The 16,570-nt window shown below is 33.0% G+C and overlaps 1 protein-coding gene across 2 annotated transcripts in view; it reads right to left on the reverse strand.

Annotated features, from left to right (window-relative positions):
• LOC126880447 (synaptogenesis protein syg-2-like) overlaps positions 1–16,570 on the reverse strand; it is an 832,444-nt gene that overhangs the window by 53,310 nt on the left and 762,564 nt on the right. For both annotated transcript variants that reach the window (XM_050644308.1, XM_050644310.1), the window contains one exon: positions 12,205–12,390. In XM_050644308.1, the coding sequence (XP_050500265.1) occupies positions 12,205–12,390 (186 nt within the window). The remainder of the gene's footprint in view (positions 1–12,204; positions 12,391–16,570) is intronic.

The raw sequence follows: 16,570 nt of genomic DNA on the forward strand, positions 1-16,570 counted from the left end.
TAAATGTACTTGGAAATAGCGAATCGAAGTCAGTGTCACTATCATTATCACTTTCCTCTATATCAGTATCAAAATTATTATCTAAGGGTAAGTCATCACCTGCCATAATTTCGTTGGCGATGTCTTGCAATTCTGCTTCAGAAAGAGGTTTGTTGTAAAACCATTTTATTTTTTTATGTTCCATATTCCTGACGGTACTTTTGCGGACTCTGAAACAAATAAGGTTTTCTTAGCTAAACCTCTTTCTAAATACAGAATATTTGTTTTCTGTGCATACTAGATATACCAATTTACATTATATATATACAATTAGAGCTTACCTTGTCTTGTGAAATGTCGAAAACACGATAACAGTTAGGACTAGTTTGAAACTAACCTCACACCATGCACTTTAGAACGTAACTGATGAAATATGAATGTAAATATTACTTCTGCACATGCGCTGCATCTGAGAGGGAGAAAATACATTGGACTTCTGTGTACCGTCAGGCAGAAGCGAAACAAATGAACTATGTACAATATACACGCGTTCAAACTCTGTGGTACTTTAAGGTACCGTCGGGCAACAAAGGGTTAATTAACTACCCGCACCAAAGAAGTGCCATCGTAACGAGCCAAAAACTTCAAAAACACTTATGATATCTATCTGAACATCTCTTTCCGATGAGTCTTTTTGATTCCAGGATACTTCCAGAATCCAAAAGATTAATGGTTGCAGCTATGGAGAATCAAGCTGCTGAACACCCTCTGAAACGTCCTACTGATATGAAACCTTGGGCATTTTTAGAGAGCAAAGGTCTGGAGAAGTTTTTACTGTAAACTCCAAACAATTCTTCAACATGCTTGTACTTCTTGATGACTTTTTAAAAAGAGATCCGGTTTTTCAGAATGGAAAGATGATGAAAGTTTTAAGGCAGCTTAAAAGATAATGAAGAATTTCGTGACGACAAATGATAGGACAGAAAGAGGAGTTGCACTAATTGAAGATCTTAACAAAAACTCACTAATAAGGAAGAACAGTTACAATACCTCTTGCAAGAAATCGCGGAGCATCGAAAAATTTTTCCGGCCTCTATTAAAAGCGAAATCTTCAAAAAAAAAACAGCATAAGAAGTAATTACTGTAGGGAATCTTTCTTATAGGTGTTAAAGATCATAGAAATTATTTATTTTTATTAATAAATTAATAAAATTATTTTATATATCCCATTATTTTATAATGGCAATATACTAACATGAATAACGAATATACGAAACTTTCAGACCCGGGGCCACCTCTAAATATTCACCGATTTTCATGAAATTTCCAACGTTTAAGTTTGATGTATAATGGAACACTTTTGGGGGGTGAGAGGGTGAAATTTCAAAATTTAAATTTTCTCACATATGTTAAGGGCCACCCTAATGGACAAGTATCATTGTTATGGCAGGAACATCTTAAAACAAAATTATAGTGAAATTTGTCCACCCCATAAAAATTTTATGGGGGTTTTGTTCCCTTAAACCCCCCCAAACTTTGGTGTACGTCCAATTAATTGTGGTACCATTAGTTAAACACAACGTTTTTAAAACTTTTTTTGCCTCTTATTATTTTGTCGATAAGCCAGATTTTATCGAGATGCGGCTTCTTTTTTAATATTTTTACATAAAATTTTTAAGAGAGTTTTGTTCCTTTAAACCCCCCAAATGTTTGTGTCCGTTCTAATTAAACTATTATTGTGGTACCATTAGTTAAACACTTTTTTTGATAAGTCACCTTTTATCGAGATGTGGCTTCTTTTTCAAAATATACCTAAAATTTTAATTTCAAATAAATTTTCAGATTATTAACAGGTCGCTACAATCGTACTTGACCATATACAAATATGTGGTGGATTCGAAAAGTATTCAAAATATCTCGATAAACACTGGCTTATCGAAAAAGTACTAGGAGGCAAAAAAGTTTTAAAAATATTGTTTTTAACTAATGGTGCCACAATAATACTTTAATTGGAACGTACACAAAAGTTTGGGGAGGTTTAAGGGAACAAAACCCCACAAAATTTTTATGGGGTGCACAAATTTCACTTTAATTTTTTTTTCAGATGTTGCTACCATAAGAGTGCCACATGTCCATTTTCAATAAAAAATATCTCTAAGAGTTTTCGATACAAATATAAAAAAAGTTGATTTTCATTTTGTAACTTCAAAGGGCTGTAACTTTTTTGTGTGCACTATTGTATATAGGTAAGGTAGGTTCAATCAACCTAGTTTTGACCCCAGAATCTGTGGTATAATTTATTACCAATCTTTTGTTTGTTACCTACTTCCTATCTATTTTTGTTTTCGCAATTTCAATTATTTTCTTATTTGTGTCCATTATGTTTCCAATGCCTTTGTTCTGGAATACGCCTCTTGTTTCTTTAATTTTCTTGTATAGGTATGTTAAAGCTGTCATGTTGTATTTATTAATCTTTCAATTTCTGCATATTTTTCTGATAACCTCAATTTCTTCCTTCTTTGATTTTTGTTAAATTATTTTATTAAATTTTTTATATTGTTGTTCGTTTTTGAACTTGTATTTCCTCATTTGCGATACGGCCTTATTTCTTGTGCCATCTTGTGTTACAAATAGAATAGCATTAATACAGCAGTAGTAAAAAAAGCGCGTTATTTAATTAAATAATAAAAAATTCCACATTAATTGTATACTTATTCTACAAAACAAAAAATAATCAATTAAGTACTTGTGTAATAGTTTCTGATTTCAGAAATTTTAAACAAACACAAAAATCGGACTTGCTCCCGAAAAAAAAAAGAACTAAAACCGTCATTGATTCGACTAAAAGAATTGAATGAAATTTTACGATTATTTTTACTAATAATTACTCTAATGAAACATGCGGTTATAGTCATAGATAGGTACTTGTTTTATTAATAAGTCGTGGTATTTTGTAAACTACAATTAATAGTATTATTAAGCACAATAATTGATTGTATTGTATAGATTTATTGAGCGAGTAATAGTGATAGAAATAAAAATGGAATAAATACACACACTGAAAAATTAAAGGAACACCTTAAAAATAGGGCATGTTTGATTTCTCGAATCTCCTAAACCAGTTGTCCGATTTGAGTGTTTTTTTAGTATGTTGTAGCCATACTATTTAAGAATATCGGTGTAATAATATTGTTGCTAGACACGTAAATGTCTTTTTATACCGGATGTAATAATCATACTGTGTTCTTTCCTTAAAGTTCGGAACACCCTGTGGAATATTCTAGCCTAAATAAAATATTGAAATTCAAACTCAATTGTAGCCTTAGGTCTTCTTAACATTTTCTTTTTTTATTTATTTGCTTAGGATCGATAATAAAAAAGTAAGGTATTTTAACAACGAGCCATGTTCTTCATCAATACAGGGGGTTTCTAAATAAGTGCGACAAACTTTAAGGGGTAATTCTGCATAAAAAAATAATGACAGTTTACTTGATAATCATATGTCCGCAATTGCTTGGTTTCCGAGATACGGGGTGTTGAATTTTTTCTTGCAAACTGATGCTTTATTTATTGCTGTAAAACCGGTTGAGATATGCAAATGAAATTTGGTAGGTTTTAAAAGGTAGTTATTGCGCATTCTTTGGCAAACAATTAAGAATTTTATTTTATTTACCACTGGCGTGCATATGGGTATAAACATTTTCAAAATACCCCGTATGCACGCTAATGGTCAATATAAAATTCGTAATTGTATGTCAAAAATCGGAAATAACTACCTCTTAAAACACACCAAAGTTCATTTGCATATCTCAATCGGTTTTAGAGCAATAAATAAATCGTCAGTTTACAAGAAAAAATTCAACATCCCGTATCTCGAAAACGAAGTATTTGCGGACACATGTTTACAAAGTAAACTGTCATTATTTTTTATGCAGAATTACCCTTTAAAGTTTGTCGCACTTATTAAAAATCACCCTGTATTGAACAAGAACGTGGCTAGTTGTTAAAGTAACTAACTTTTTTATTATCCAACATAAACAAATGAATCAAAAAAGAAAATGTTAAGAAAGCTTAAGGCTACAATAAATATTTAATTTCAATATTTTATATAAGCTAGAATATTCCACAGGGTGTTCCGAACTTTAACAAAAAAAAACACAGTATGATTGTTACACCCGGTATAACATGGCATTTACCTGTCTAGTAACAATATTATAAAAATAATATTATTAAATAATAAAGCTACAACATACCAAAAAAATCATTGAAATCGAGGAACTGATTTAGGAGATTCGAGACATCAAACATGTCCAATTTTTAAGGTGTTCCTTTAATTTTGCCGGTGTGTGTATATCGAACTTAAATCCAGTACCGTGATAAAGACCTGAGAAGTTGCAGAAGCACTTTATAATGTAATATCACCATATATTTGAATACTTGCATTAAAAATAAATGTGAAAGAACTAAGAACTTTCGGAACTTTTAACAAGTTCAAAGTAACAAATATATTTTACCGAAAGAACGACTTAAACAAAATATACTTTGGTGGAAAGAGAACAAAAAAGTAACATCGGCTAGATAATAACCAATAAAAACTAGGCAATCTAATACAAAATATTAAGATAATCGGAGGCCCAGATGTTGCAACAGACCATTGCTTGATAAAAGCGAAATAGCTACTCAAAGATATTGAAAGAAAAATCACAAAACCTTCGAATACAAAAAGTAGAAACATATACAACATAAGGTTCTGAAACAGATATCTTTTGGCATTTCTTCTTCTTCTTCTTCTCGTTGTCCTTATGCCCTATAAGAGCGTCGGACTTTGGTATCACCTATCCATCTTTTACCCATTTCTTCCACGCCTTCCGGTCTCCTGCCATTTCCTTCATCTGTTGCACTGTTTTCCCTCTCTTTGTCCCGATTTCCTCGATTTGCTCCATCCACCCCTTTCTAGGTCTGCCCCTTCTTCTTTTCCCCTGTCTTTTGGCATCTGTCACCTTCTTTACTAGTCTGTTCTCGTTCATCCTAGTTATATGTCCAAACCAATTCAGTTTTCTTTTTTCAATTTTTTTTTCTATTGGTTCCTGGCTTAGCACGTTTCTGATGTTTTCGTTCCTTTCCCTGTCCATCTTCGTCTTTCCAGCTATTTTTCTCAGATGCTTCATTTCTGCTGCATTTATGGCACTTTCATGTCTCTTATTTGTGACCCATGTCTCGCTTGCATATAGAAGAGTTGGTGCTGTGATTGTATTATATACATGTATTTTTGTTTCCTGGCTGATTTCCCGTTTTCCCAGTATCGTATTATTAATCGCATAGTATATTTTCGTAGCTTTCTTTGTCCTATTTGCAATTTCTAGGTCTAGCTTTCCGTCATTTGATATTATCGTTCCCAGGTACTCGTAGGCCGTCACCCTCTCCAATTCTTGTCCTATACAGAACACTCGTGTTTCACCTCCAGTCTCGTGCTCCTGCTGACCTATTTTCATCGTCTTGCATTTGCTGATGTTTATTTCTAATTTCATTTTCTCTATTTCCTCAGTCCATACATCAATTAGTCGTTGCATCTTTCTCGGGTTGTCTGCTATGAGAACGACGTCGTCCGCATACAGTAATCCTTCTATCATAATTGGTGTTAGGTGTGTGTAGCCTATTATTGTTTTTAATTGATTAGTCCTTATTTTCACATTTTTAAATAATTGATCCATAATTATGACGAATAGGAGTGGGCTTAGGCTATCTCCCTGTTTTATTCCCTTGTTCATCCTAAATTCTAGTGATCTGCTACCTCCCATTTGTACTTTTCCCACCACTCTACTGTACGTACTTTTAATTATCTCTAATAGTTTCCTCGGTATTCCCAGCTCCTCCATAGTATTCCACAATACTTTCCGGTCTACTGAGTCGAACGCTGCTTTAAGGTCTATGAAGGTTATATATATGTTTGTTCCCCGATCATTATTTTTTTCTATTATATTTCGTAGTATGCTTATGTTGTCAACTGTTTGTCTTTGGGCTCTGAATGCTGTTTGTTCGTCTTCAAGTTTTTCTTCTACCTCTGTTCTTAATCTGCTTTCTATTATTCTCGTATATAGCTTGAACACTGCTGATGAGAGGCATATATCTCTATAGTTTCCACAGTTGGATTCTTCTCCTTTCTTGTGAATTGGGATCAGTAAGTTTTCTTCCCACTCTTTCGGCATTTTGTTTGTTCTCCATGCTTCTCTCATTATTTCCAGCAACCACTTCTTTCCTTCTTTCCCTATCCATTTTATCATTTCGGGATCAATTTTATCTGCTCCGCTCGCTTTTCCTATTTTTATTCTACTTATCGCTTCTTCCAATTCTTCTGTACTTATTTCTTCCATTTGGTTTTCGTCCTCTGCTGTCTGTTCTATGGTTCCCTCTGTCTCTATTTCTTCACTTTCCTCGCCCATATATTTCTCTTCATAATATTCTCTCCACACCTCTAGTATTTCTGTTGTATTTGTCTTTAGTTTGTTGTGTTTGTCTTTTACACCTCTGAGTTCTTTTCTTTTCTTTCCTCTTAGACTCCTTACTTTATTCCAGAAGCATCTGTTGTTGTCTCTGTAATTTTGGTTTAGGGATTCACCAAACTTCTTCCAACTCTCTTTTTTTCCCTTTCTTATTAGTTCTTTCACTATGTTTCTGTGTTTTTGGTATTCTTTTTTATCTTGATCCTCTCTTGTGCGATTGTATTTTTTCCATCCCTTTTTCTTTTTCCTCACTCCTTCCTGTATATCTGCATTCCACCATTCCATCTTTTTCTTTAACTTTCCGACTGTTAGATTTCCGCATATCTCTTCTGCCTTATTTATTATTACTTCTTTAAATTTTTCCCATTTTTCCTCCATATCCATTTCTATTTTCTTTCTCTCCTCCATTTTGAACTCCTTATCAGTTTCTTCTTGGTATCCCCTTTTCTTTTGTTCATCTTTTAGCTTTTTTATTGCTATTCTGCTGTATTCTATCTGTTCTTGTTGTACCGGTTTTCGCCATGTCATCTCTGCCATTACCAGTCTGTGATCAGTTCCGATCTCTGCTCTCTGTTCTGTCCAGACTTGTTTTATATTTTGTTTCATTTCTTGGGTGTAGACTACGTAATCTATTATGCTTTTTGCATCTCTGCCTTCTGCTACAAATGTATATTTATCTTGTAGTAATTGCTGTGTAAACGAGTTTCCTATTAATAGGTCGTTTGTCTGGCAGAATCTGATCATTTTAATTCCATTTCTGTTTAGGATCTCTTCACCATGTCTTCCCATGCACCCAAGTCCTTTGTTTTCATCTTTTCCTATCCTTGCATTCCAATCTCCCATTAACATTATTCTTTCACATTTTTCTCGTATCTCATCTAGGGTATTCTGTAGTTCATTGTAGAAATCTTCCATTTTTTCTCCTTCCGTTCCTTCTGTTGGTGCATATATTTGCACTATGTACCATTCCTCTTGCATTTCTATTTTTATATACATGATTCTCGAGGATATAGGTTTGAAATCTGATATTCTTTTTTCTATTGTCTCTGTGACTAATATGCCTACTCCTTCTTTCGCTCTAAGTTCTTTGTCTACCCCGGAGTAATATATGGTGTAATTTTCTGATATTTTTTCTTTTCCTCTTCCGCATTTCTTTGTTTCGCTAATACCTATTATTTGCATTTGAAATTCTTGCATTTCTTGCACTAATTCGCATTCCTTTCCTCTAAGGGATGTTAAATTCCATGTACCAATTTTCAAGTTGTTATTTTCGTTTATTCTAGTTTTTGTGTCTTGATTCATTTCCACATCAATCATGCTAGCTGTTTTTTCAATGACCTTTTTCTTTTGTCCATTTTCTTGTTGATTATCCTCTCCTTCTGTATGTTTTTCTTTTTTTCTTTATCCGAATTCCATTCCGTTGTCTTTGCGTTGTCGTCATCGTCTTTACTACCCCTCGTTTGTTGTTTCCTTAGTTTTTTGGAGCAGATTTCTCAATTTTTTCGTTTACTCTATTCCATCTCCACTCCTCCCCGTTTATTGTAACTTTATTGTATCCTATTTCTAATTTATATTTCTAAGTAAAATAATATGTTTCTACGGGATTAGCCACATTTTGGTTGTAATGAAAATTAAATTTATACCTAAAAAATGCTTCACGTTTCGATTTCCAAACAGGAAATCGTTTTCAAAAGATTAATGAGAAAATGCATTGAAAGACAGCTACAGAGCTTTAGAGCTTTTAGGAAAGAGAACAAAAAGTTCTCAGGTGGAAAACCACTTAAGAGTGTTAAGAGTACGAAATTGGAAAACCAAAGCGAATGACGGGACGCAATGGAAGCTGATCTTAACACAAGCCAAGACCCATTATGGCAGTGTTTCCCAACGTGGGGCCCACGCCCCACAGGGGGCAATTTGATTGTTAAGTGGGGCAATTCGAAAATGGACTCGACACGTGTTTAATCCTTTCGCTACTGGTCATTAAAATTCAATGCTAGGTTTCGGCACCAAATTTAACAAAAAAAGCAAATTCTTAAATAATTACGGTAAATAATTGTTAGATATTTCGCTAGACCAAAATATCAACTGGATGTTTTTCGGCGTCAAGTCAAACTTAAAATTTTGAAAAGGGATCAACATTAAAGTCTCTGTTTACTGCTCATACTTCAACTAATAATCGTGTTCTTGAGGCTAATTATTAAATTTCTTTATTACTCGCTTAAACAGGAAAAAGTCGTACTATAGGGGAGAATTTAATAACATCATCAATATCAGCATTTATTAACGGTTCTTGAAAAATATATGTGACAAATATGTAAAAGCTTTGCAACTCAGTAACAATACCGTTAGCAGAAGAATAGACAAAATGAATGAATACACTGAAAAACAACTTGTTGAAAAGCTAAAAATAAGAAATTTGTCAGTGAAAATGGATGAATCAACTTTGAGATACAGTGACGCAGTATTGATAACTTACGGTAAAATATAGAGTAGTTTGTTGAAAAATTGTTGTTCTGTAAATGACTAGAAAGCATCACTAGCTAAAGATAGACGATTAAAAAATATAACATCTTGTGACGCAGATGGTGTTCCTAATATGATGGGCAAGAAAAATGGCTGCTTAAAATTGATGAACGACGCGAATCCAGAAATGATTATTGTGCATTGTGTAATCCATAGGGAAAACTGGGTAGGTAAAAACATCTTGCCTGTTCTAAATGAAGTACTGCATTCAGTAATAAAGTATGTTAATGCTATTAAAGCTAATCATAATGTGAGCGTCTCTTCAAGATATTTTGTGAAGAACAAAATAAGACCCCATGACACTTTTAATTCATACTGAAGTAAGGTGGCTATATACCTAACATGCTTGAAAAGATTTGTGGAGTTGCTTGATACCCTTTGAAAAAATTTGAACAGTTTCATTAGCTCCAAAAATGTGAAGTAACTGATACCGCTTTACTAACAGAAAGATTTTCTGATTTAAAACAAATTGATTTTGGACATGGATGATGCAGCCAATGTTAGAGGATTTGTCTGATATGTCAAAGGTGCAGTATCAAGAACTCGCAGAATTGCAAAATAATGACACAGGTAAAAATTTATTTAATCAAAAAGGAACGATGACTTTGCGAGGAAACAGAAATCAAAGATCCAAATCCAACCAAATGTGCAAGAAAACTATTGCTACCATTTTCATCTTCATATCTAGCTGAATGTGAACTCAGTGCTGTAAATGATTTTCTGGTAAAAAAAAGAAATCAGCAAGAAATCAGAAAAAAAGAAATAACACAACGTAAAGACTTGAGATTGAAACTAACCAAATTGGAACCTAATATAAAATCTCTGTGCAGAAAGCATCAGGTACAAGAGTCTCACCAAAGTAAAATAATAAATTAATATAGAAAAATCTTTGAACAATTAAATTTTTTAATACTTATTAAAAATTATTTAATATGTTACATAGGAGAGGTCCATAGGAATTTGAGAAAGGCTAAGGGGGGCTTGGCCCAAAAAGGTAGGGAAACACTGCATTATGGGTTGTAAAGCCAATTATGATGAAAATGGCCAAGTAATAACAGTGAACGGTGCTGACAACCCAAGTTGAAACTGCAGGGTTCTGTCAAATCGCAAGATATTTACGTGAATAACATGGTCAATAAATGATTGCAACAAAACTGTCCTAAATATTATAACTAGAAAAATATTCAATTTACTTCATTGGAATGGATTCACCTTCGGTTAGTGTGATTATTCGTTTTGGTAATCAAAAGTAGTTTCCTAAATAAAAAAAAAATAACGTCATTGGGCATTTTTTTGGTGGAAGATGTTGTATGTTGTATGTTTTGAAGAAGGAAATTGTATAGTCTTTAACCCCGTTTGTAATAAAATGTTTATTGAGATGGCTCTAACAGCAACAATAAAATCAATAAAATATTATTGTTGGTATTTATTAAAAGTTGCAATGCAAATTTAATTAAAAAAAATTATACAGTGAGGACGTTTGAGTTGGAATAAATTCATTATCTCGAGAATGGCTGAATTGGGAAAAAAATCCTGAGACAGGTCGATTTTTATTTTTAAATTAGGACTTTTTGGCATATATATCATACAAGTGACGTCATCAATCTGGGCGTGATGACGTAATCGATGATTTTTTAAATGAGAGTAGGAGTTGTGTGATAGCTCATTTGAAAGGCTGTTCAATTTCCTATTCACTAATATAAACAACAACCTAATTATTTATACGGGGGGCCGAAAATATTATTTTTTTGAATAAATTATTTGACACAAAAAGAAGAATGAAAGCAATTTATTTAAATAAAATAAAAATTCCATTTTTATTCAGTTGCAATGCGAAGGCAAAACAATCTTATTTTTCACTTAGAATACGGAGCGCAGTCCAGCACTCTGAATCGCCGATTTTCGACTCTTCTTGGAGTCTCATCGGAGAGAACGTAGGCCTGCGGCTCCATACTCTAAGTGACTAACACCGACAGTTTATCCCCCACACCGCAACTGACGTGAATGGACTAGGTCACTAGCGTCATCTGGCAATTGAAAGATGAAGTAGTTTTCAATCCTAATAGCAATATTAATAATATTTAAAAATATTAAAATATTAATAAAAGATTTTTTTATTTTCTTTCTTTATTTTTATATTTTTTTTATATTGGTCGTTACTTCTTTGAGTAACTAGGTCCATTTTCTGTTGGAATTTATCAGCTAAACAGACGGGGTCGCAAATTGTAAGTTTTTTGAATTCCCTCTTCAGCATCCATCTGGCTTGCAAATTTTAGAAGCCTTGGAGGCGTTACCAAGAAAATGGACCAATCAGATTTCAATTTAAAAATCTTTTAGTAATATTTTAATATTTTTAAATATTATTAGTATTGCTGTTAGGATTGAAAACTACTTCATCTTGCAATTTATTTAATTCAAAATACATTTTACTGCTGTCAGAAAACAGGTAAAAATATTTATTTCACAAATAAACATTGCTTTTCGCTTAAATTCAATGTTAAAACTGCTAAGAGACAGGTGGGTGGCAGCTTTAACATTGAATTTAAGCGAAAAGCAATGTTTATTTGTGAAATCAACATTTCTTTGTTTTCTGACAGCACTAATATTTATTTTAAATTAAATGAATTACATACCTTTTTCTTTTTGTCTCAATTAATTTAATTCCAAATTAATTTTTCTTGACACCATGTATAAAGAATTGTGTTAACGTTTATATTACTGAATAAAGAATTAAATAACCTTTCAAATGAGCTATCACATAACCCCTACTCTCATTTAAAAAAATCATCGATTACGTCATCACGCCCAGATATATGACGTCACTATTATGAGATATATGCCAAAAAGTCGTAATTTAAAAATAAAAATGACCTATCAGGATTTTTCTGTAGATTCGCCCATTCTCGAGATAATGAATTTATTCTAACTCAAACGTCCTCACTGTATAAATAAATTTATATGTTGCAAAAGCAAAAATAAGCATAATAATTTAGTTATTTATTGGTAAAACAAGTATCTATCTCTAAATTTATTACATATTCTAAATAAACACAAAGAAAGAAGAGGACATAAATAAATAAATAATTCTACCATCTAAAATGAAGACATGTATGATATCGTACAAGATCTGACTAAACATTATCAAAATGCCGAAATGTCGAAAACTTTGGACGATGACAACGACACATACATTGACACTCACCTCTTGGTGTGTTCAATATATCTGGTTGTCTGTAAGGATCCGATGGTGACATTGTCGTCTGTTGAATTGGTGACGGAGCACAGTCGGATGCTGGTTTTAAGGTGTAGGCCACGACGTACCTATTGTCCCCCGTGTTGATCTCCAGCATGGAGCTTTGTCGGGATTTTGCGTTTTGTTTCGAAGCATCTGTAAAGTAATTTTACCAATTATACCAATTATAAAAAATACGTACTTTTTTGTAGAGATGACTTTATGGTTCTAAAACTACTTTTGTGGTATCTTTTAGGTTAACTATTTTATTTTAAAGGAATAAACCACAATTTTAATTTATTCTAGTTTTTGGCCATGCCAAACTACCTAACAAGACCATTTTTTCTTTCACATATCAAGAATCAATCAGTAAAATATTTAAAATTTATGTTTGTTTTTTTTAATTTTTTTTGAATTTTTTGTCCTTCATGTCACTCTATTGGTGTTTTTGTTAATGCAATTATTATGTTTACTTATAAGTGATATTTACTGATAATTTGAATATTAGAGGTAAAAGTGATTTTAATACACTCTTCTAAGTGCATTTATAGATTCGAGGTTATTTGTCGGTATGCATAGTTTATTTACATCGTAAATAATTAAAATCATTTCATTATTATCTAATAAATATTTTTGACCTTGGAAAACATGGCATGGCACTATAGTAGATGCTAAATTTACACTATATCTTAACGCTGTTAATACAAATTTTTTATATCATATTTTAGTTATTATAAGCCACTGATAACTGAAGTTCCAATTTAGTCATTACCGGAAGATGCTATGGTAGTGGACAAAATTTAATAATTTAAAAAGATAGTTAGAAGTTTAAATAAAATAGAAGCAGAACAATTGACCGCCTATATAGAAGAACTATATAAGGAAGATACTATAGTACCTGAAGAAGAGGAAGAAACAGGAAAAGAAAACGAATCCAACATAGACACAGAACTAGAAATCACAAAAGAAGAAATAAGGAATAACATACGTAAATTAAAAAACAGAAAAGCACCAGGACTCGATGGGATACCAAATGAACTCCTGAAATACGGAGAAGAAACCTTAATCGAAAACATAGAGATCCTCTTTCAAGAAATAATATGTAGCCAGCGTGTACCAGACCAGTGGAGGACGAGTATAACAATACCTATACACAAGAGAGGAAACAGCAAAGACCCTAGCAACTACCGTACCATCACCTTGCTGAGCACAACCCTTAAACTCTTAACAAAAATACTTGCCAATAAAATACATGAAGAATACACATTTAGTGAGGAACAACAAGGTTTTCGGAAAAATAGGTCCACAATAGACGCCATATTCATAGCCAGACAAATTGCTCAGAAAGCACTGGAATATAATAAACCTGCATTTATGTGCTTTATAGATCTGACTAAGGCCTTCGATTGTGTAAGATTGGAAGATGTGCTAAGATTGCTAAAGGAGAAAAATCAGCCCAACAAGATGATAAGGATAATTAAAGACATTAATACGAAGAACAAAACCAGAATAAAAGTCGAGAATGAACTAACATCGGAAGTAGAAATCAACTTTGGAATCAGACAAGGGGATAGCTTGAGCCCATTGCTTTTTAATTTAGTCATGGACAAAATCATAGAAAACATTAAAGGTACTGAAAAAGGATATAAGGTGGCGGAAAAACAAATAAAAATCCTCTGTTATGCTGACGACGCAATCTTAATCTCCGATAACGAGGATAACCTACAGCGAATGGCACAAACTTTCAATACAGTGGCGAAGAACTACAACATGAAAATATCAACAGCCAAGACAAAATCCCTGGTAGTGTCAAGGGAACCCATAAGACGCAAATTAGTAATTAACAACGAACTAATTGAACAAGTCTCGAGATTCCAATATCTGGGAATCGAAATATGTAGTTATGGAGATGTTAAAGAGAGCGTCCGAAAGCAAGCAAATAAAGCCAATTACGTGTCAGGATGTCTAAGGGATGTCATCTGGAGAAACAAAGATATGAGGCTGGAAGGGAAAGTACGCATATACAAATCATGTGTAAGACCGATCATGACGTACGCGATAGAAACAAGATGTGACACAGCAGAAACCAACAGGATACTGAGAACATCAGAAATGAGAACACTGAGGTCAATAACTGGGAAAACACTGAGAGACAGAATACTGAATGACAGAATAAGAGATCTCTGTAACATACAAGATATAGTACGGTGGGGAAGACAGAGACGACGAGAGTGGAATTAGCATGTGACGAGAATGGACAGCGAGAGAATAGCCCATATAGCCAGGGATTCGAAGATAACAGGCAAGAGACCAATAGAAAGGTCCTTTAAAAGGTGGCGAGATAGCTGGCAGTCAACATCACAGCTACGAATACAAGCTCAAAATCGGTAAGGAACAGGCCAAGATGCCTATTATAAGAAGAAGAAGAAGAAGAAGAAGAGAAAGAAGAAAAAGATAGTATTCAGATACCGAGAGAATTTATTACATTTAATTAAGGAAATAAATATTAATTTATTTAATTTTTCAAATTTAAACTGAACTTTATTAACTTTGTTGATTATACTATTCGAGTCCTCTTATTATTTCTTTTTGTAGTTAATTATTTGCATGCAATTAAAAACTATTTTTTCTTGCCACCAAAAAAGAACAACTTCTTACGTGTAGGGACACTAATAAGTAAACACATTCTTTTTTTTTGTTTTTTTATTCTTTTTAAATTCAAATTACAATATTATATGTCGCATATTGCTTAAAAATTAAATTATATCTTAATTTTAAGGTTAGTGGATTGCATCTTTATAATTTATAATTACCATTTTTATTATGAACCGGAAAATAGACTCTAGAATTTCTGTGTTTCTCGCGAAAATCAGTGCATTCCAGTAAAATACGTGGCTATTTCCATAGCTTCCACAGTAGTATGATAAGATTGATCCAAAAGATGGCATAACCCAGACATGCAAAGTGAAAGTTCTCCTTCAACACCAAATTGTTCTATATGGTCCACATAATGTTCAGAAAAAAGTCACACCATTTTGAGCGTCGGGTTTGGGTTGAAGAGGAGGGAGAAAACGGTAAATTCGTAGTTTATTGAGTTTTTCGTCAATATTTCTAAAACTATGCGGTTTAGCATGAACAACCTTCTATACAAAAATGTTCTACATTCAATTTGAAATAAAAAAGGTCCAATGCATAATCCTTCTAAAATGAACTGTTCCAAAGTTTCAGAGGTAGTATAGTATAATTGGTCCAAAAAAGGCCTAACCCAGACATCAAAAATAAAAGTTTTCCTCCAACACCAAATTGTTCTATATGGTCCACATATGGTTCAGTAAAAAGTTACATCATTTTGAGCGTCCGGTTTGGGGGGAGATGGGGGAGAAGTCGGTAAATTAGTAGTTTTTTTTTAAATATTTCTAACACTATGCTTTAGCGTAAGCAATATTCTATACAAAAATGTTCTACATAAAATTTAAAACAAAAAAGTTCCTATACAAAATTGTTATAAAATCAACGGTTCCAGAGTTACGGAGGGTGAAAGTGGAGGTTTTCGATACTATTTATATTTTTTGGGCAATTGATGATGATTTTGGGTGCTGAGGTTGACGTTTCTTCAAGAGCTTATCACTAACATACCATCGGCCACTGAAATCGCAAATTTGATTTATAAAACCCAATTCTGTTAAAGAAAATCAGTAGGAAATTGCCCAATAAATATAAAAAGTATCGAAAACCTACATTTTTCACCCTCCGTGACTCTGGAACCGTTGATTTTATAACAGTTATGTATAGAACCTTTTTTGTTTTAAATTTTATGTAGAACACTCTTGTATAGAAAATTGTTTACGCTTAAGCATAGCTTTAGAAATATTGACGAAAAACGTAAAAAAAACTACTAATTTACCGATTTCTCCCTCATCTCTCCCCCAAACCGGACACTCAAAATGGTGTAACTTTTTACTGAACAATATGTGGACCATATAGTACAATTTGGTGTTGGAGGAAAACTTTTACTTTGGATGCTTAGGTTAGGCCCTTTTTTGGACCAATTATACTATACTACCTCCGTAACTTTGAAACCGTTCATTTTAGAAGGATTATGCATAGGGCCTTTTTTTTATTTCAAATTTAATGTAGAACATTTTTGTATAGAAGGTTGTTTATGCTAAATCGTATAGTTTTATAAATATTTACGAAAAACCTAAGAAACTACGAATTTACCGCTTTCTCCCCCCTCTCCCACCCAAACCCGACGCTCAAAATGGTGTGACTTTTTTCTGAACATTATGTTGACCATATAGAACAATTTGGTGTTGAAGGATAACTTTCACTTTGG

This window comes from Diabrotica virgifera, chromosome 2 (assembly GCF_917563875.1).
Source record: "Diabrotica virgifera virgifera chromosome 2, PGI_DIABVI_V3a".
Classification (NCBI taxonomy): domain Eukaryota; kingdom Metazoa; phylum Arthropoda; class Insecta; order Coleoptera; family Chrysomelidae; genus Diabrotica; species Diabrotica virgifera.